The sequence below is a fragment of the Schistocerca serialis genome, chromosome 7, assembly GCF_023864345.2.
Source record: "Schistocerca serialis cubense isolate TAMUIC-IGC-003099 chromosome 7, iqSchSeri2.2, whole genome shotgun sequence".
In the NCBI taxonomy this organism is placed as follows: domain Eukaryota; kingdom Metazoa; phylum Arthropoda; class Insecta; order Orthoptera; family Acrididae; genus Schistocerca; species Schistocerca serialis.
In genome coordinates, this window is record NC_064644.1 from 529701766 (window position 1) to 529724298 (window position 22533).

Genomic DNA, 22533 nt, shown 5'->3' on the forward strand with positions numbered 1-22533 from the left:
TTCCTTGGAGCAACTGCCCGTTTCGGTGCTAGAGAAGGGTCTGCATTTTGCACCTACACCAGAGACCATTCCCATTAGAAATGTGATTATTGGAATAGAGCAGGCTGTTTTGAAACTTCCTAAGGATGCTGCCATAGAGATAAGGCGTGACACATACTGCATCTTGACTCAAGCTTCATCTAAGAGCTCCAACTTTAACATCACCTCAGCTGAAAGAAATGTTCTACGAGAATTGAGAGAAGACCAAGACACCGTCATCTTAACTGCTGACAAAGCAAATGCTACTGTACTTCTCTCTCACACACAGAATATAACAGCAAGATATACAAACTGCTCAACAATCCTGCATATAGTAAATTAAAAAGTGATCTGATGGGTAGGATCCATAGAAAAACTGTGGAACTCATCAGGAATAGTTCAATTCCACGAAAGTCACTAAGGGTTTGCATCAACAGGCTGCGCTTCCACCTAGAAACTATGGCCTACCCAAGAGCCATAATACCTCTACATCCCATTGTAAGTAACATAGGAGCACCTACTTATTTTGTTACCAAATACCTGACAACACTATTGGGACCTCTCAAAGACAAGTGCGACATCACATTCGAAACTCTGAAGATTTCATAGGTTACCTGAAAACTCTTAGATTGCGATCATCAGATCTGTTAGTAAGTTTCAATGTTGTGTCTTTATTTACAAAGGTGCCCTTGCAGGACTCTTTGGAGCTCATTAGCAACAAGTTTGAGGAGGACATTGTAGCATTATTTAAACACGTGCTTACTTCAACATGCTTCTTATTTCATGACCAATATTTTTAACAAGTGGATGGTGTCGCCATGGGAAGCCCTCTGTCTCCTGAGCTGGCCAATTATTTTATGGAGGACTTTGAAGAAAAATCACTGCAGCCAGCCACTCTCAAACCCTCTTGTTTTCTGCGGTATGTGGATGATACATTTGTGGTGTGGCCACATGGACTTGATACTCTACCTATGTTTCTTCAGCATCTGAATTCACTCCATACAAATATAAACTTCACAATGGAAGTTGAAAAAGATGGTACTTTACCTTTTCTTGATGTCTTGGTATGAAGGAAAGCAGATGGAACCTTGGGACACAGCGTCTTTTGCAAGCCAATGCATTCAGATCTATATCTGCAGGCCACAAGCTGCCATAATCCTGCACAATACAGCAGTGCATTATGTACGTTAGTTCATAGAGCACATGTGGTATCTGACCCTGAGAGACTGTCAAGTGAAATACAACATTTGAAGACAGTGTTCCGACAAAACAGTTATTCTGAGAGACAGATAGGTAATGCATTCAGGCCCAGACGAATTCAATCTATGGAGCAGAATGAAAATACGAAGACACCCACCACTTTTGCCTTTTTGCCATATTTTGGTGTCATATCATCCAGAATTGGAAGAGTTCTTGGAAGATATGGAATTAAGTGTGTATTTCAACAATCTGAAAAACTGAGAAACCTGTTAGTTCAGTTAAGGATGACATTGGCCCGAGGAAATGTGTTGTGTACAAGATTCCTTGTCAGTTTGGAGCAGTGTTTATAGGCCACACATGTCGCACAATACAAGAACACTGCAATGAACATCAGCATCATAAACGCCTTCGTCAACCGGAAAAGTTGGCAATTGCAGAACACTGCCTGAATACAGGACATCGTATGATTTATGAAAAGATGGAAGTTTTATCCCCGGCATCACCTTTCTGGGATTGCATCATTAAGAAAGCAATACATACCCATACAGCTGATAATCTCATCAACAAGGATACGTCATTTCAAATGAGCGCAGCCTGGTACCCTGCATTGGCTGCTATTAAATCATGACACGAAAATCAAGATTCTTTGATAACAGGCCCGTCATAACACTGGCCTAGTATGGTTGTTGCTGAGTAACATCTGACGGCACTGTTGACAAATGCAGCATACAGCGCACATGCAGGAGAGCTACTCTGTGATTTTTGACAGAGGGAGTTTGAGAATGGCAAATCATTGCACACGGGTAATTTCTGCGGCTGCGCATTCTTCACATGCATTTTCTAGAAACGTGGCATCGATGTGTGGATACCATCAGTTGTGCCTAGCCACCAGCAAGGTTGAAGTACCTGAAGATGTTGAACAGTTGCTCTGAGGAAATATTGTGGAATTTGCATAATATTATCAGCAGCAAACCCATGAAGACTATTTACGATATATCCACCGGGAGAGCTTGAAGAGTCACAACAGTATCTTGTTTATGGGAACTTGGCAGCATGCCTTTGCAATATTTCTGTATTAATGAGACATGCAGAAAAGTTGGCAAACAAATCACACCTATCAAAGTAAATCAAATTAACTACTGTGCAACATAAAAAAGGAAGCATAATAAGAAGTTATATTGATAATTGGGGAAAATCCAACAATGCAAAATCTGGGATGAAATAATAGTGTCGATATTATGATAGGCTGCTACTCTCCATGTACAGGAGGTTCTGAACAGGACAAAGGCTCATTCAATAGTAGAATTTAGGTATTGGACAAAGTCCTTCATTAGGCAGGCAGACTCTCTCTCTCTCTCTCTCTCTCTCTCTCTCTCTCTCTCTCTCTCTCTCTCTCTCATTCACTCACACACACACACACACACACACACACACACACACACACACACACACACAGATATATATATATATATATATATATATATATATATATATATATATATATATATAGGGCTGCTTGTGTCTGTATGTGTGGATGGGTATGTGCATGTGTGCGAGTGTATACCTGTCCTTTTTTCCCCCTAAGGTAAGTCTTTCCGCTCCCGGGATTGGAATGACTCCTTACCCTCTCCCTTAAAACCCACTTCCTTTCGTCTTCCCCTCTCCTTCCCTCTTTTCTGATGAGGCAACAGTTTGTTGCGAAAGCTTGAATTTTGTGTGTGTGTTTGTGTTTGTTTGTGTGTCTATCGACCTGCCAGCGCTTTTGTTCGGTAAGTCACCTCATCTTTGTTTTTATATATAATTTTTCCCACGTGGAATGTTTCCTTCCATTATATATATATATATAAATCCACATTCACACAAACACACATGACCACTGTCATCTGGAGGAGCCACTGCCCTGCTAGGGCAAGTAGCGATCTCAGTTGGGATGGGTAGTGGAGGTACAAAACATGCATGGCCAAAGATAGCAGTGGTGGCCGTGTACAGGTGGGGGACATCCTGTAGTGCTGCCTGTGGTTGCATACAGGGACGCAGGGATATTGTGGGGAAAGGATGGAGGACTGGAAAGACAGCAGTGAAGAGGATAGGCAGCAAAGGTTGATGGCCAGGCGGCTTATGGAAATGAGAGGTATATCACAGGGAGAGTGCACACCCATGTGGTTCAAAAGGGCTCTTGTCAGTGTGGAAAATCCAGATGACATGGCATGTAGCTCAGTCACTAATATTGAGCACACCCTGCCATGTAGCTTGATTGACAATTTGGTGGTCTAGTGGTGGCCTGGTCTGGTAGTAGTGGGATATGTGTGGGATGCATCCAGGTCTTTCTCAGGGATATGAGCCTTGGAGTGGGAGGCTGGCAGTGGGAATGCAATAAGGACAGACAAGGTTATTGCAAACATTGGGTTGCGCATGGAATTCCAATGTGGAAGCTGTGGAGGAGATTTTTTTCTGATGTCAAGGGACAGTGGTAGATAGTTGAAATCCTGGTGGGGAATGTGATGCAGTTGCTCCAGTCCTAAGTGGTAGTGAGTCATGAGGGTGCACTCCTTTGTGGCTGATTAATTAGTAATGAGGGATGATACAAACTTGGTAGATCTGTTTCTATACCAGATGGGGAGGGTAACATCAGTCTGTGAAGGCTCCAGTGAGATCCTCTGCATATTTTGAAATGGACTGCTTGTCAGTGCAGATGCAACAATTGTGGATGACTAGGCTGCATGGAAGGTACATCTTGGTGTGGAATGGGTAACAGCTGTTGAAATGGCAGTATTCCCAGTGCTGGTTGGTAAGGACTCCTCTAGATGGCCCATGAATAGGTTGCCATGGAATAGTGCCATGTGGGTACCAATGGCTGTATGTTGGATTTGTGTGTAAATGCTACTGTCAAAAGAGAAGTAATTGTGGATGAGTATATAGCTGATCATGGTGAGCAGGACCAGGAAGGAGGTTGTGAGCTTGGAGTCAGTCAGATGTTGGGAAACTTAGTACTCAAGGGCACCAAGACCATGGACCTACTTTCAGACATATTACATCTGCCACATTATCTAAAATTTCCTCCCCAATCCTACAGAAGCCAGAGCCTAAATAGACCTGTAATGCAGTTATGAACCTGCCCTCCAAAAGCCGCGCAGCCCTGAAAAGTATCAGTCCTTTCCGAATGCCTCGTATTTTGCCCCACTTCCAAACTGAGTCATGCTGAGCTTTTTAAAGACCTTCTCTATACCTCCCAGTCCTTACAGTGAAAACACTTTTCCTCCACTAACCCTACCAGTCATACTTGACCTATAACCAATACTGAATGCTACCCTTACTCATTATACTCCTCCATCTGTCTGTGATACAACCTCCCCCCCCCCCCCCTGCCAAAATCATCCTGTGATAAGTTTCTATAAATTCCTAACCTCAAACCTTGCCGCACCATAATGACCCAAACCCCTCAACATGGAAACTAACTTCACACCTGTAGAAGGAACTGCAATCCACCACCTAAAAATTGGTCCTGACTTCATAATCTTATCTATTGATAAAGGCTCCACCACTGTTGTTTATGAACCAGGAGATGGCTTCCACCTGCTATTACACATATCTGCCTCCAGTCACTTCCACAGTCACCCGATGCCAGAAGTGCAGCATGAACTTCATTTCCTCTTCAGATCCTTAGGTCCATCCAAGAACCCTTTACGTGAGTCTCTGCCCCCTTCTCACTCCCACCAATTCCTGGATTCTTCCCTTTTAAATGCTTCCTAAAATGTATGACCCAATTACACATGGTGCCCCCACTGTGCCTGGATACTGCAGCCCCACAGAGATGATCTCTACTATTTTGGACCAACATCTTCAGCCTATTACTCGAAACGTGATCTCCTATATAAAAGACTCTAACATTTTCCTCTGCCCACTCTCAACAGTTTGTGCCCCTTTACCATCTGGCACCCTGCTCATTGCTATCCCCAGTGCCCATGGCCTTGTTGCCATTGAGAAGCTGATTGATTCCAAACCAACTACCTCATTTCTGATCACTGTGATGAACCACATCCTCACTAATATTGCATAGGAAACACTTTTCTAATATTCTGCAGAATTATATTTTTTAGCCATGAACCACCAGTCAGCTTCTTAGGCCATGGTTTGGTGGCAACTGAATGCCAGCAACACAGATAAAATGATGAACAACTTACACGGGTATTACTCGTAATGAAGATGGAAAAGTAAGAAAGATAGTTACATGTGGGAGTTTACAAAGGAAAGCATTACAGGTTTATGTTATGAAGAAGTAATTATACTTAACTAAAACTGAAAAATATTTTTTTTATGTGGACATCATTCATTATATTTAACAATAGATGAAAAATAAAGATGAGTGTATAATTGTAATCTAATATTTGTATAACTACACTTAACAGGGGAAAAGGATTTAATACAAAGCTGGCATTCTCTGTTGTGTATTTACCAATTTCAAGTATTTCCAGTAGTGTCTACTTTCTCCTTTTTTTAACAGTATGTAAAACTCCACAATCCAAGATGGCTATTCGTTCACACACACAACCAGATAGACACCCAAGCACACTGTAACCCTGCCGCAGCAACATTGATTATTAGCGATCAGTTGTGTGGGGTTAAGGATATGGGGAGTGTGTGGGGAATGATGCATGAAGCTAGGAGGGCATAGCAGGATAGTGTGAGGCAGGAGTGAGAAAGACAGATAACTGGGCAGCTTCACAACAAGATGAGAAGGGTCCTGAGGGCATACAAGGAATAGAGAGAGAGAGAGAGAGAGAGAGAGAGAGAGTGGGAGAGAGAGAGAGAGACTGCACGAGGGGGAGGGAGTGGGGGCTGTAGGAAGACTGGTGGGAAAAGGTAATACATAATCCAGATAGGACAGGAGCTGTATTTATAGAAGAAAGAAGGAAAAAGTAAGGTGAGGCAATGGAAAACAGCTTAGCACAGGTTTTGAACACGGGGCATGGAAGACCACAGGACATGGGGAGAGACAATTCCCACCTACATAGTTTAGAGAAACTTGTGCTGCAACGGAGTATCCAAGTTGCTCGCATAGTGCAGCAGCTGTTAATGTCCTTAATGTTGTGGTGCACAGCATGTTTAGCAACTGGACGGTCAAGTTTTCAGTTTGACATAGTTTGGTAGTGGCCATTTATGCTAGTAGACAGTTGGTTACCTTTTATGCCCACACAGAGTACTGCGCAGTAATTGCAGGAATAAGTTATATAACATGGTGTTGCCTTTTATTTGTAGGAAATGCTTTTGACTGGAATGTAGTGGTAGTAGTAGTAGTAGTAGTAGTAGTAGTGGTAGCAGTAGTAGTGGCAGTAGCAGTAAGTGGTGGTGGGTGGGTGGGTAGGTGTGACAGATAGGTCTTGCACCTATGTTGACCACCAAGGGAATGATCCATGGGGTGCAGGATTGGTGTAGGGATAGACGAAGATATTCAGTACGTTAGGTTGGCAGTGGCACACTACTTTGAGTGATGTAGGCAGAATTATCAATAGGGTATTCCTCAGCTGAGGGTGGGATGAGAGATAGTTGAAGCTGTGGTGAAGGATATGGTTGAGCTTTTCACCTCTGGGTAATCAGAGGAGTGCTGGTTGGGGATGGTTAACAGGACTGTTAAGTCATAAGAGGAGAGACCCTGGAGATCAGTCATTAAAGGCTTAGGTAATGTAATTGGTATATTTTGACAACTCCTACTTTCCACTGCGTATGTGGCTTCCATGAGTGAGTGTCAGTGAGGAAGAAACTTTTTTAATTGGAACTTGTAACTGCTGTCCTAGTGGAGATACTGTTGGTGGTTGGTGTACTTGATGTGAACACATGTATTTATGGTACCATCTGAGAGACAAAGATCAACATCAAGGAAGGTGGCTTGTTTAGTTTAGAAGGATCAAGTCAAGTGGATTTCGGAGTAGCTGTTCATGTTATGGAGAAAAGAGCCAAGATTATCTTTGTCATGAATCCACATCATGAAAATATCAATGAACCTGGATCACACAAGGGTTTTAGGTGTTGACTGGATAAGAAGGATACCTTTCTGGAAGTCCCTGTTTTTAGCTGTCTTTCCTTCCATCGAATTGGCTTAACGTGCAGTCATTTTTAACCCCTTTCTTATCTTCGTGTTCTGACCGTAGTTGTTTTTGCGCCCTAAAACAAACCAGATGGGATTAAAGAAAGATATTGAAACAATTCAGAAGTGTGCTGCTAGTTCTGTTATCAGCAGGTTCGATCATCGTGCAAGTGATATGAAGGTGCTTTGTGAATTCAAATGGGAATCCCTGGAGGGAAGACTATGTTCTGTTCATGAGACATTGTTGAAGAAATTTAGAGAACTTGCATTTGCATCTGACTGCAGAATGATTCTACTGCTGCCACTATACATTTGGCATAATAAGGGCCATGAAGACAAAATAATAGAAATTAGGGTATATGCAGGGGCATATAGGCAGTCCTTTTTCCCTTGATCAATTTACAAGTGGAATAGGAAAGGAAAGGTAATGACAGATGTATATGTAGATTTACTGTTGAAATATCCTGTCCACATTCCCCCAGAACCTCAGCAGCTTCTCCTCCATGTGCATCATCTGATTCTCCTCAATCCTACAAGGTAGCTTCCTTGATGTGAACTTCCAACTCCCGATGGGTGCATAAGTACCTCTATCCGCAACAGAACCAGCAACCACTGACAATGTCTCCATTTTGACAGCTGCCACCTGTTCCATGCCAAGATGTCCTGCGCATACAACCTAGCCACTCATGGTTCTTGAATCTGCAGTGAAAAGCAGTGAATCTCAAAGTTTTCCAAGGGTCTCCCATGGCAAAATTACCCCTCCCACCTTTTCCAAAAACAGATATCCTGTGCCTTGTCTCCCCAGTTACTTACCATGCCCCACATACCCGCTGTCTGGTCACAAAAGCCCCTCTCGTACCAAGGAGTGGAACAGCTGAATCACATTCTTTGCCATGGTTTTGACTACTTCTCCTCCAGCGCTGATAGATGAGAACTATCCTCCTCACTATCCTCTCTAACCCTCTCACAGCTTCCAATCCAGCTTATCCGATATTCCTGTCCATCTCTACTGCAACCCCATTCCCAACCCCTTGCCTCATTGCCACTCCCGAAGACTGGCTAAAATTTACAGACGTGCAAAATATGGCATGGACTTCAATGTGAGATGCCTTTAATAGGTTCCACAACGAAACGTTGTCTCGAAATTTGGTAGAAAATCTGAAGAAATTCTGGTTGAATGTAAAGTACACAAGCGGCAAGATGCAGTCAATACCTTCGCTGTGCAGTGTCAATGGTACTGTTACCGACGACTTTGCCACTAGAGCGGAGTTATTGAACGCATTTTTGAGAAATTCCTTCACCAGGGAAGATGAATGGAATATACCAGAATTTGAAACACGAACATCTGCTAGCATGAGTTTCTTAGAAGTACATACCTTAGGGGTTGCGAAGCAACTCAAATCGCTTGATACGGGCAAGTCTTCAGGTCCAGATTGTATACCGATTAGGTTCCTTTCAGATTACACTGATACAATAGCTACCTACTTAGCAATCATATACCACCGCTTGCTCACCGATAGATCTGTACCTACAGATTGGAAATTTGCGCTGGTCGCACCAGTGTTTAAGAAGGGTAGTGGGAGTAATCCATCAAACTACAGACCTATATCATTGACGTCGGTTTGCAGTAGGGTTTTGGAGCATATACTGTATTCAGACATTATGAATCACCTCGAAGGAAACGATCTATTGATACGTAATCAGCATGGTTTCAGAAAACATTGTTCTTGTGCAATGCAGATACCTCTTTATACGCACGAAGTAATGGCCGCTATCGACAGGGGATCTCAAGTTAATTCCGTATTTCTAGATTTCCGGAAAGCTTTTGACACCGTTCCTTACAAGCAACTTCTAATCAAGCTGCGGGCCTATGGGGTATCGTCTCAGTTGTGCGACTGGATTCGTGATTTCCTGTCAGGAAGGTTGCAGTTCATAGTAATAGATGGCAAATCATCAAGTAAAACTGAAATGTATCAGGTGTTCCCCAGGGAAGCGTCCTGGGACCTCTGCTGTTCCTGATCTATATAAATGACCCGGGTGACAATCTGAGCAGTTCTCTTAGGTTGTTCGCAGATGATGCTGTAATTTACCATCTAGTAAGGTCATCCAAAGACCAGTATCAGTTGCAAAGCGATTTAGAATAGATTGCTGTATGGTGTGGCAGGTGGCAGTTGACACTAAATAACGTAAAGTGTGAGGTGATCCACATGAGTTCCAAAAGAAATCCGTTGGAATTCGATTACTCGATAAATAGTACAGTTCTCAAGGCTGTCAATTCAACTAAGTACCTGGGTGTAAAAATTACGAACAACTTCAGTTGGAAAGACCACATAGATAATATTGTGGGAAGGCGAGCCAAAGGTTGCGTTTCATTGGCAGAACACTTAGAAGATGCAACACGTCCACTAAACAGACAGCTTACACTACACTCATTCGTCCTCTGTTAGAATATTGCTGCGCGGTGTGGGATCCTTACCAGGTGGGATTGATGGAGGACATTGAAAGGGTGCAAAAAAGGGCAGCTCATTTTATATTATCACATAATAGGGGAGAGAGTGTGGCAGATATAATACGTGAGTTGGGATGGAAGTCATTAAAGCAAAGACATTTTTCGTCACGGCGAGATCTATTTATGAAATTTCAGTCACCAACTTTCTCTTCCGAATGCGAAAATATTTTGTTGAGCCCAAGCTACATAGGTAGGAATGATCATAAAAATAAAATAAGAGAAATCAGAGCTCGAACAGAAAGGTTTAGGTGTTCGTTTTTACCGCGCGCTGTTAGGGAGTGGAATGGTAGGGAGATAGTATGATTGTGGTTTGATAAACCCTCTGCCAAGCACTTAAATGTGAACTGCAGAGTAATCATGTAGATGTATAAAAGACCTAGACACAATACCTGTCTTATGCATCCTCCCACTACCATCTACTCCACTCCTATCAAAGGCATTTCCTAAGTCAGGGTTTCTTAATTTGATTGATCAGTGGTGAACTTCGCGGTGAGTTATTTTAATTTTATATGCATTTTATGCACAAGGTACCTTACTTGTACTCATTTTTGTCTGTCAAACTTCTGTTGTTGCCTTTTTTAGAGATGTCCATTGCTCTTCAACTTAGATGCATAATGTAGTATTCATTATCACAATATCTACAGTCTTCAAATGCATATCATCATTCCTCAGTATCATAGTTCTTTCCATGTTGATTTTTCCTGATGACTCTCTTAAACTTTATCCTTCTCTTCATAATTAACAAATTGTGGTATGAGTCTAAATCTTCATCTTGTTATGTCTTACAATCCAATGTCTGATTTGAGAATATCAGTCTGACCATAATGCAATGCAGCTGAAATCTTCCCATGTTTTCAGAACTTATCTAAGTATGCCTTCTCCTCTTGTGACTTCTGAACATGTATTTCCTATTACCAGCTAAAGCTTACTACAGAACTTGAGGAGTCTTTCTCCTCTCTCATTTGTTGTACCAAGTCCATATTCTCTTGTAATTTTTTTTATATTCCTTACCCTACTCTAGCACTCCCATGATTATTAGGTTATCATCTCCCTTTACATTACTGAGTTAACTGTTTAGTGTTCTTATAAACACTGTCTCCCTTCATTTTATGCTTGTGGTGTTGGCATGTATACCTGAATTATTTTTTTTGGCATTGGTTTATCACTGATTTTGATGAGAATAATAGTACCACTGAGCTGGTCAAAGTAATTGCTGTTTGATGTACCTCCCTATTCATGACGAACCCTACTCTGGCTACACAGCTCCATGCTTCTATTATGCTATATTTGTCAGATCAGAAATCCCCATATTCTTCCCATTCAACTTCAATTATCCTCACTGTATTTAGATTGAGGTTTTGCATCATTTTAGATTTTTTAGCTCCCCTATCACCTTCAAACTTCGGAAATTTCATTTTCTGTTTTTAGTATGCTACCCTTTTGTTAGTCATTGAATCATTTACTCAAAATTGACTTCTGTTTGGCAGTTCGCTCCAAGGAATCTGAATGGTGGACTAATCTGGAATCTTATTCCAATGGAGAGATCGTCAAGACACTTTCTCAGTTACTGGCCTCATGCCCTGTGAATACAAGTTAAGTGTCTTAGATCCAGGAATTTCCATTGGCTTCTGCATCCTCATGCTGTTGATCATTGTTGATTCTTCCACCTTTTAAGGGCAGTTCTCCATCCCAAGGCCCCCTGGATTCTGAGAACCTTTATGCATTCCTTAGCCCTCTTGGAAAGTAATGTTAGCAGAATGAGGGTGACTCCCTATGCCGGAAGTTTGTTAGATGTACTGATTACAATGAAGCCTGAACTTTTTGATTCAGTTTATGTAGAACAGGGACTAACTTATCATAGGACCACTATACTGTCACTGTATATGGCTGAGGTTAGGAATTTAGGAGGATATTTCTGCTTAGCAGGTGTGTGAAGGAAAAGATTTAAGATTACCCGAATGGTCGACGTGAAGCATTCATCACCAGGCCTTGAAATGCTGAATATAAGTGGTCAAAGTTCAAGGGTTTTGTACAAGATGTCTCAGACCTGTATGTGCTGAGAAAAGTTGTGATAGATGGAAATGACGTGCTGTTATTCTAAAGTCCTATTAGAAAACTGCTTAAAACTGGAGAGAGCTTCACTGTGGATGTAAATGTAGTCAGATCCTCACAAATAAATGTAACATACTGCACATAAATAGACAGGTAGACCCTTTAATGCATTATTACACTATTGAAATCTTTGGAAGCAGTCACATCCGTAAGATATCTTGGATTAAGCATACACGTCTCCCCTCATGAACCATGGACCTTGCCGTTGGTGGGGAGGCTTGTGTGCCTCAGCGATACAGATAGCCGTACCATAGGTGCAACCACAACGGAGGGGTATCTGTTGAGAGGCCAGACAAACGTGTGGTTCCTGAAGAGGGGCAGCAGCCTTTTCAGTAGTTGCAGGGGCAACAGTCTGAATGATTGACTGATCTGGCCTTGTAACACTAACCAAAATGGTCTTGCTGTGCTGGTACTGTGAATGGCTGAAAGCAAGGGGAAACTACAGCTGTAATTTTTCCCAAGGGCATGCAGCTTTACTGTATGGTTAAATGATGATGGCGTTCTCTTGGGTAAAATATTCCGGAGGTAAAATAGTCCCCCGTTCAGATCTCTGGGGAGGGACTACTCAGGAGGACATTGTTATCAGGAGGAAGAAAACTGGTGTTCTACAGATTGGAGCATGGAATGTCAGATCTCTTAATCGGGCAGGTAGGCTAGAAACTTTAAAAAGGGAAATGGATAGGTTAAAGTAAGATATAGCGGGAATTAGTGAAGTTCGGTGGCAGGAGGAACGAGACTTCTGGTCAGGTGAATACAGGGTTATAAATACAAAATAAAATAGGAGTAATGCAGGAGTAGGTTTAATAATGAATAGGAAAATAGGAATGCAGGTAAGCTACTACAAACAGCATAGTGAATGCATTATTGTGGCAAAGAGAGATATGAAGCCCATCCCTACCACAGTAGTACAAGTTTATATGCAAACTAGCTCCGCAGATGATGAAGAGATTTATGAAATGTATGATGAGATAAAAGAAATTATTCAGATAGTGAAGGGAGACGAAAATTTAATAGTCATGGCTGACTGGAATTTGATAGTAGAAAAAGGGAGAGAAGGAAATGTAGTAGGTGAATATGGGATGGGGGGAAGAAATGAAAGAGGAAGCCGCCTGGTAGAATTTTTCACAGAGCATAACTTAATCATAGCTAACACTTGGTTCAAGAATCATGAAAGATAGTTGTATACATGGAAGAAGCCTGGAGATACTAGAAGGTATCAGATAGATTATATAATTGTAAGACAGAGATTCAGGAAGACATTTCCAGGTGTAGATGTGGACTCTGACCACAATCTATTGGTTATGATCTGTGGATTAGAACTGAAGAAACTGCAAAAAGGTGGGAATTTGAGGAGGTGGGACCTGGATAAATAGAAAGAACCAGAGGTTGTAGAGAGCTTCAGGGAGAGCATTAGGGAACAATTGACAAGAATGGGGAAAGAAATATAATAGAAGAAGAATGGGTAGCTTTGAGAGACTAAATAGTGAAGGTAGCAGAGGATCAAGTAGGTAAAAAGATGAGGGCTAATAGAAATCCTTGGGTAACAGAAGAGATATTGAATTTAATTGATGAAAGGAGAAAATATGAAAATGCAGGAAATGAATCAGGCAAAAAGGAATACAAATGTCTCAAAAATGATTTCGACAGGAAGTGCAAAACGGCTAAGCAGGGATGGCTAGAGGACAAATGTAAGGATGTAGTGGCACATATCACTAGAGGTAAGATAGATACTGCTTACAGGAAAATTAAAGAGACCTTTGGAGAAAAGAGAACGACTTGTATGAATATAAAGAGCTCAGATGGAAACCAGTTCTAAGCAAAGAAGGGAAAGCAGAAAGGTGGAAGGAGTATATAGAGGGTCTATACAAGGGCGATGTTGCAGGGGCAACAGTCTGAATGATTGACTGATCTGGCCTTGTAACACTAACCAAAATGGTCTTGCTGTGCTGGTACTGCTGTGCTGGTCCCTGCAGGACAATATTATAGAAATGGAAGAGCATGTAGATGAAGATGAAATAGGAGATATGATACTGCATGAAGAATTTAACAGAGCACTGAAAGACCTAATTTGAAACAAGACCCCAGGAGTAGACAACATTCCATTAGAACTACTGACAGCCTTGGGAGAGCCAGGCCTAACAAAACTCTACCATCTAGTGAGCAAGATGTATGAGACAGGCAAAATACCCTCAGACTTCAAGAAGAATATAAAATTCCAATCCCAAAGAAAGCAGGTGTTGACAGATGTGAAAATTACCAAACTATCAGTTTAATAAGCCATGGCTGCAAAATAACTAACACGAACTCTTTACAGATGAATGGAAAAACTAGTAGAAGCCAACCCCGGGGAAGATCAGTTTGGATTCTGTAGAAATGTTGGAACACATGAGGCAATTCTGACCCTACGACTTATCTTATAAAATAGATTAAGGAAAGGCAAACCTACGTTTCTAGCATTTGTAGACTTAGAGAAAGCTTTTGACAATGTTGACTGGAATACTCTCTTTCAAATACTGAAGGTGGCAGGGGTAAAACACAGGGAGCAAAAGGCTATTTACAATTTGTACAGAAACCAGATGGCAGTTACAAGAGTCGAGGGGCATGAAAGGGAAGCAGTGGTTGGGAAGGGAGTGAGGCAGGGTTGTAGCCTATCCCCAATGTTATTCAATCTGTATATTGAGCAAGCAATAAAGGAAACAAAAGAAAAATTTGGAGTTGGAATTAAAATCCATGTAGAACAAATAAAAACATTGAGGTTCGCCGATGACATTGTAATTCTGTCAGAGACAGCACAGGACCTGGAAGAGCAGCTGAACAGAATGGACAGTGTCATGAAAGGAGGATATAAGATGAACATCAACAACAGCAAATCAAGAATAAAGGAATGTAGTTGAATAAAATCGGGTGATGCTGCAAGATTTAGATTAGGATATGAGAGACTTAAAGTAGTAAAGGAGTTTTGCTATTTGGAGAGCAAAATAACTGATGATGGTCGAAGTGGAGAGGATATAAAATGTAGACTGACAATGGCAAGGAAAGCATTTCTGAAGAAGAGAAATTTGTTAACATTGAGTATAGATTTAAGTGTCAGGAAGTCATTTCTGAAAGTATTTCTATGGAGTGTAGCCAGGTATGGAAGTGAAACATGGACGATAAGTAGTTTGGACAAGAAGAGAATAGAAGCTTTTGAAATGTGGTGCTACAGAAGAATGCTGAAGATTAGATGGGTAGATCACGTAACTAATGAGGAAGTATTGAATAGAATTTGAGAGAAGGGAAATGGGTGGCACAACTTGACTAGAAGAAGGGATCGGTTGGTAGGGCATATTCTGAGGCATCAAGGAATTACCAATTTAATATTGGAGGGCATTGTGGAGGGTAAAAATTGTAGAGGGAGATGAAGAGATGAATACACTAAACAGATTCAGAAGGATGTATGTTGCTTTAGGTACTGGGAGATGAAGAACCTCGCACAGGATAGAGTAGCATGGAGAGCTGCATCAAACCACTCTCAGGACTGAAGACCACAACAACAAGCATACACAGTGATTTACCATGCGAATACAACATAAAGCTAATCACAAGATTCATCAGAAGTGTAGTCCACTCACAAGGAAGGTAGTTCATAAAGCTCTCATTTGACCAATTCTGAAATATTGCTTCACTCTCTGGGCTTTGTACCTTACAGGACTGGTAGTGTCATAGGGTGGGACAAGCAAGAGTGAGCAGCAGTTCCTCAGCCACTTTGTGGATGGCATACTATGGAATATTGAAGCTTGTTGCAGTTCACATGCTGGAGCAGCATTGTATCCAGCATTATTGAGTAGTGGGTTTTGATTTCACATGTGTGACAATCTGCCTTTATATTGGTTATTGTTTTGATTTTATTTTACTGTGAGGTGTTTTTAGGCTTGTTTTTTCAGTCCCTGCTCACACTAAACATAAACTTACCTCTATTTACAGATATACAACTGGTACAAAACATTTTTTGAGCTGTGTTTATAGATACAATGTCATGGAATAGTTTTAACTTTGTCAGAGATTGAGGAATATTACTATTTAAAGTCATTCAAAAACAACATAAACTTGTGGAATTTTTCATGTTTTAAAGTGACTTTTAACTGCAGCCTTATCTCTGAGGTGTCCCAGTTTGAAATAACTCACATTTTTATACTTCAATATTTCAAAGTTCCTGTATATCTTTCACCTCTTTCTTGATCTGTGTACTACCTGTTGTTATGACTCTGAAATTATTGTATAATTATATTGTAGGTTGCAGGCTGGGGTGTGACAGAAACAGGAGAACCAAGTGAAGAACTGCGTTCTGCAGAATTTCCTGTAATTGCGTATAATGAATGTCTCAAGACAATTAAACCAAACTATCGTATCTACTTTGGACATGATAAGATCTGTGCTGGACACAGGAATGGTATTACTGCTCATTTTCTTAAAATTATTTTGTGAGATAAAAATTTTTTCTTCATGTTTGTATTTACATCATCCAGTAATTTGCCATGCAGTGCAGTGTGCATAGATGGATCCATTCTATTTTCTCAGTGGCCAATATTAGAAGATATAAAAGTATAAATGGTATGGGAGCATAAATGCAGATATCAGCTGCATATCACGTTCAGGAAAGCCATGAATGTAATTATGCAAATGAATTTAGCTTTACTCATAATGACAGATTTTGTAAAAATACATATTGCACAAAATTGGTGAGATTTCCCCTACATCATCACACCCCTCTCTAATACCAAATGAAAACACCCTTCAGTTAACTTCTACCAAAGTTTTATTTTATTTCTGAGTTCTGTTCTTTCATGTGAAATAATTAGAAATTTGTGCAAAATGTATAATATAGTACAGTAATCCCCTGGACCTATATGATTGGTGTGACACACTATAACCATGTAAGACTAAGGCAAACTCAGTAAGTCATAATCCAATTTCACCTATAAATACACAAAAATTATGGTTCAAATGGGACCAGAGAATAAATAAAACGATGTAATTTAGAAGAAAAATGTTTAATAAACTGTTCAACACTACAGCAAATTCCATTACCGTACAGTATTGTGCATTGCAACAATGCAAACTTAATATTGCAGTATCATCTGCCAGTACTGTGCAATTTATAGATAACTTCCAGAATGAGATTTTCACTCTGCAGCAGAGTGTGCGCTGATGTGAAACTTCCTGGCAGATTAAAACTGTGTGCCCGACCGAGACTCGAATTCGGGACCTTTGCCTTTTGGGCAAGTGCTCTACAATCTGAGCTACCGAAGCATGACTCACGCCCGGTCCTCACAAGTTTACTTCTGCACACTTCACTGCAGAGTGAAAATCTCATTCTGGAAACATCCCCCAGGCTGTGGCTAAGCCATGTCCCCGCAGTATCCCTCCTTCCAGGAGTGCTGGTTCTGCAAGGTTTGCAGAAGAGCTTCTGTAAAGTTTGGAAGGTAGGAGACGAGATACTGGCAGAAGTAAAACTGTGAGGCCCAGGCGTGAGTCGTACTTCGGTAGCTCAGATGGTAGAGCACTTGCCCATGAAAGGCAAAGGTCCCGAGTTCGAGTCTCAGTCGGGCACACAGTTTTAATCTGGCAGGAAGTTTCATATAGCACACACTCCGCTGCAGAATGAAAATCTCATTCTGGAAACAGCCCCCAGGCTGTGGTTAAGCCATGTCCCCGCAGTATCCTTTCTTTCAGGAGTACTAGTTCTGCAAGGTTTGCAGGAGAGCTTCTGTAAAGTTTGGAAGGTAGGAGACGAGATACTGGCAGAAGTAAAGCTGTGAGGACCAGGCATGAGTCGTGCTTCGGTAGCTCAGATGGTAGAGCACTTGCCCTTGAAAGCAAAGGTCCCAATATCGAGTCTCGGTCAGGCACACAGTTTTGTTCTGCCAGGAAGTTTCATATAGATAACTTTCTTCTACTTAGTGGTTGATTGGTCACCTCTGGTGACTGATTTACACCATTCTTGTATTGCCTTCTCAAAGACATAGTTGAAAAGTAATGGAGACAGCCTAAATCCTTGTCTTACTCCTATTTTGATTTTGAAAGCATCTGAGAATTCTCATGTAAATGTAACCTTGAACTTTGTATCCATCACACTGCAAGTGTTTTCAGGTCTAGACCTTGTTCTTTTAGCATGTGGAAGAGTGATTCACAGTTAACTGAGTCATAGGCCTTTTTGAAATTGACAAATGTGGAGACTGAATTTTTGCTACCAATTCTCGAGTGTCTAAGGATTAGCTTTAGGTTCAAGATGGTCATGAATGGCCTAGTCCAAATCTTGCTTGATATTCTCAAATTTTTGGTACAAATTGTTCCTGTGCTCTCTCAAAAAGACACTGAGGTAGAATTTTGTGTGTGACTGAAATACATCGATCAGCCAGAACATTGTCACTACCAACCTACTATTGATATAAACCCGTCCAGGGGATAGCAGCGTCACCTGGTGAGGAATGATTGCTAGGTGCCTGTAGTATCAGTGAGTATACTGTTCATGTGAAGAATGAGGAAGGTGCACGATCTATCTGAGTCTGACCAAGGGCAGATTGTGATGGCCTGGAGGCCAGGCACAAACATTTCAGAAACTGCACGACTTGTCAGGTGTTCGAGGAGTGCTGTGGTGAGTGTCTTCAACACGAGATGAAACATCATCCAGACATTATGGGATTGGGTGGCCAACCTCTTATTACAGATTTTGGTCATCATAGGGTGAGAAGACTGGTAAAACATGACAGGTGGTGAACTGTGGTGGAACTAACATCAGGTTTTAATGCTGGGCTGAGTAGGAGTGAACATGAACACTCAGTGCACTGATCATTCCTAATGATGGACCTCCACAGCCGACATCACATGCTTGTGCCAATGGTAACACCAAGACACTGGCAACTACAATGGAAATGGGTATATGACCATCAGCACTGAGCATTGGTGCCGTGCCAGAGTATTGCATAGCCTGATGCATCCCAATACCTTCTTCATCATGCTGATGGGTGGCCTTGAATTCGTTGTGTTCCAGGGGAGCAGCTGCTTCACACCTGTACAGTAGGATGGAGACAAGCTGGCAGGCATCAATGGGTCCAGTGAAGCTTGTGTAAGGTGCTGTGATGGTTAAGGAGTATCGTACACTGCTTGCAGGCCACATACACCCCTTCATGATGATCATGTTTCCCGACAGTAGTGGCATTTTTCAACAAGGTAATGCACCATGTCACAAGGCCAGGAGCATGATGGAGCAGTTTAAGGAACACAGTGATGAGTACCAGTTGATGTGCTGGCCCTCCAATTCGCCAGATTTGAACTCAATCAAACACATTTGGGATATGATTGAATGTAGCTCAGAGCTCATCACCCCCATCTATGGAATTTACAGGTCTTACATGACCTGTGTATGCAGATGTGGTACCAATTCCTTCCAGGGCTCATTGCTTCCATGCCTTGATGTATGACTGCTGTTATTCATGCCACAGGTGAACATACTGGTCATTGGGTAGGTTAACATAATGTTCTGGCTGATCAGTGTAGATGAGGTTCTCTTGTAGTGATTTACATCTGTTCTGTCTCCGTTCTTGTGCAATGTGTGAATCAATGCATTATTCCAGTCCTTCAGATTTTTTTTTTTTTTTTTGTTTTCCAAATGTCTTGTGTGATTTTTGATGATTTCTGTTATGGTGTTTGAGCAGCCTGATTTGAGGATTTCTGTTATTATACCATCTTCCCCCTGATGCTTTATTGATTTTTAGTCCTCTGACCTGTCTGGATATTCCTTCTTCATCTAGTAGTAATCAATGTAGATTTGTGCCTAAAGGTTCTTCTGGTGGGAATCTTTGTATTCGTTCTGGCAGTTAAGTAGCAGTTTGAACTACCTGGGCCGGCCGGTGTGACCATGCAGTTCTAGGCACTACAGCCGAGCGGCCGCTATGGTCACAAGTTTGAATCCTGCCTCGGGCATGGATGTGTGTGATGTCCTTAGGTTAGTTAGGTTTAATTAGTTCTAAGTTCTAGGTGACTGATGACCTGAGAAGTGAAGTCGCATAGTGCTCAGAGCCATTTTTGAAATACCCGTCAATCTCAAAGCAATTTTCTTGATTGTTTAGAGCCAGTTGCCCCATTTCATTTCTTGAAGCAGAGGCTTCGTGGTTGCTATCCTGTGAGTTTTGATCTGAAGTTCTTATAGAAATTTTGTGTGTTGATTATTTTGAAATCTGCCTTTGAGTTCAAGTAGTTGATCTTGTTGATGTTTCCTTTTTGTCTTTCTGAGTAATTTGGCTGTCTCTTTCCTCACTGCCAGGGGTGTTTTGTAATTGTCTTCTGTGTCATTGCTGTTCCAATTGTGACATGGATCCTCATTCCCTCAATTGTACTTTTCCCATTTTTGTGAAGAAATTAGTTTGTGCTATTTTGATAAATTTATTTTTGAGTTGTTGCCTATTCATTGCCTACTTTTTCTCTAGTTCTTCCATAAGAGATGGTTCAGATCCTGCTAGTGTCAAATTAGGAGACTTGTCTTCTTATCTGTGAATGTATGTTGTTATAAATGTGGTTTTATTCTTGTCAGGTAATGGTCTGAGTCTGTTTGCACATTTTGGGAGTTAGATTTCTCTGTAGTTTGAACAAAAAATTGCTACATGATCAGTTTGGATATAACAGATGAGTGTGTTCAATTCTGTACATGTCATCTGTTTTGATGGTTTCTTTTTCAAGAGTGCAAACATGACTTTAAAATTGAATACCCTGCACAGTTCAACTAGCCTTTATCCATTCTGGTTAGTCCATTGATGTGCTGGGTATTTTCTGGTGTTAACTGTACTTCATTTCTTTGCTTAGCTGTGCAATTGAATCGTTTTTTGTGGTGTTTTAGGTGCTATTTCTTCTAGTGTTTCACATGATTCCTATATCTCTTCATGGGTAGTTTTATTTTCAGCAGTGATTGGGACCTATACATTGATTGTTGTGTGTGTTTTATTTGCACTTATTCTGTTGTTTACAGGCTTTACATTTGTTATGGAAGTGAGTATTTCTCCCCTAACTGCAAAGGTGGCCCCGAAAAGTGGGGCGTTTTTCAGTATTCATTATTTCTGTTTTACTTTCAAAAAGTCTGTAGTTCCCAAAATATATTGAATTTTTGTTAGTCAGTCTTGATTTTTGGAGTGCCACTATTTGTATCTTTTGTTTGTTTATGGTTTTCTCTAGTTCATCCAAGTTTCCTGTTCATAACACACCATTTATATTTAGTGTGCTGAAAAAAGGTTTTGGTGTATGGATGAAGTTGATCTCAGGACTCAAAGACTTCCTCTCTCTGCAGTCCAGATGTCAAAAAATCTAACAGTCTGGTTAGACTGTACTTGACAGCAGTGAATTGATTACCACCTGAGCTAAATATTTGTTTCATGCTGCACTTCATGGTACTTAGTTATCTCATGTTTTGGACAGATCTAGTTTTTTAGAACTGGGCCGTCCAGAGTGGCCGAGTGGTCCTAGGTGCTTCAGTCTGGAACCACGTGACCGCTACAGTCACAGGTTTGAATCCTGCCTAGATCATGGATGTGTGTGATGTCCTTAAGTTAGTTAGGTTTAAGTAGTTCTAAGTTCTAGGGGACTGATTGAAGTGTTGGCAGAAGAGCCAACACCGTGTTGCTAGAGGAGGCCGAAATGCACGCTTTTAAGCTCACAGAGATTGGCGTGAGGTCTGGAACAAGGTAAAGTAATTATCCTATAAAGAAAAGAACGTGGTTCTTGGAATACTTAACTTTATTCCACAATTGGAGAACATCTCTCTTGACTATACATGCTTCACAATATAAATATCAAATGCTATGGCGCCTTGCTAGGTCGTAGCAAATGACGTAGCTGAAGGCTATGCTAACTATCGTCTCGGCGAATGAGAGCGTAATTTGTCAGTGAACCATTGCTATGAACGTCGGCTGTACAACTGGGACGAGTGCTAGGACGTCTCACTAGACCTGCCGTGTGGTGGCGCTCGGTCTGCAATCACTGACAGTGGCGACACACAGGTCCGACGTATACTAACGGACCGCGGCCGATTTAAAGGCTACCACCTAGCAAGTGTGGTGTCTGGCGGTGACACCACATTCCTCCTCCACAAATCGGCGTACAGTTGTGTTATAAGGCTTCCGCCTGCCGTGGGGAGGACCCCATGTTGACATATGCGACTAGGTGGGGAGCCTAACAACAGGCGAGGCTGTGCCACCCGCACCCTGCCATTCGGTCCGAGGGGAGCTAGGAAACGCCTGAAAACCTAGTCCAGGGTGCACACCAACATGCGGTGTATGCGCCCGTAAAGAGACAGGAGGGGCCGAAGATTCGACCTCCACTGGGGCGGGGGCAGCCGACGGGCGAAGACGACATCTGGTCCGGAGCGGGCAAGAGGTCCATGCCGGAGGACAGCTGGTCACGGGAAGCAATTGGCAGTGCGTGACCCAGGGAGGCGCTTGGCGGCTGCAGCGAAGCGTCCACGGCGGGCGTCACCGGTGGGAGAACAGGCGGCGGTGGCACGTCGCCATGGGGCAAAATGGAAGGCAGCGTCGGTAACACCTGGGGCTGAGGCGAGCCTGTAGATGGGTCCCCAGGGCGCTGACTG

The 22533-nt window shown here is 41.8% G+C and overlaps 1 protein-coding gene across 1 annotated transcript in view; it reads left to right on the forward strand.

Annotated features, from left to right (window-relative positions):
• LOC126413209 (modular serine protease-like) overlaps window positions 1-22533 on the forward strand; it is a 215597-nt gene that overhangs the window by 184973 nt on the left and 8091 nt on the right. Inside the window, exon 9 of the mRNA XM_050083106.1 lies at window positions 16194-16350. Coding sequence (XP_049939063.1) covers window positions 16194-16350 — 157 coding nt within the window. The remainder of the gene's footprint in view (window positions 1-16193; window positions 16351-22533) is intronic.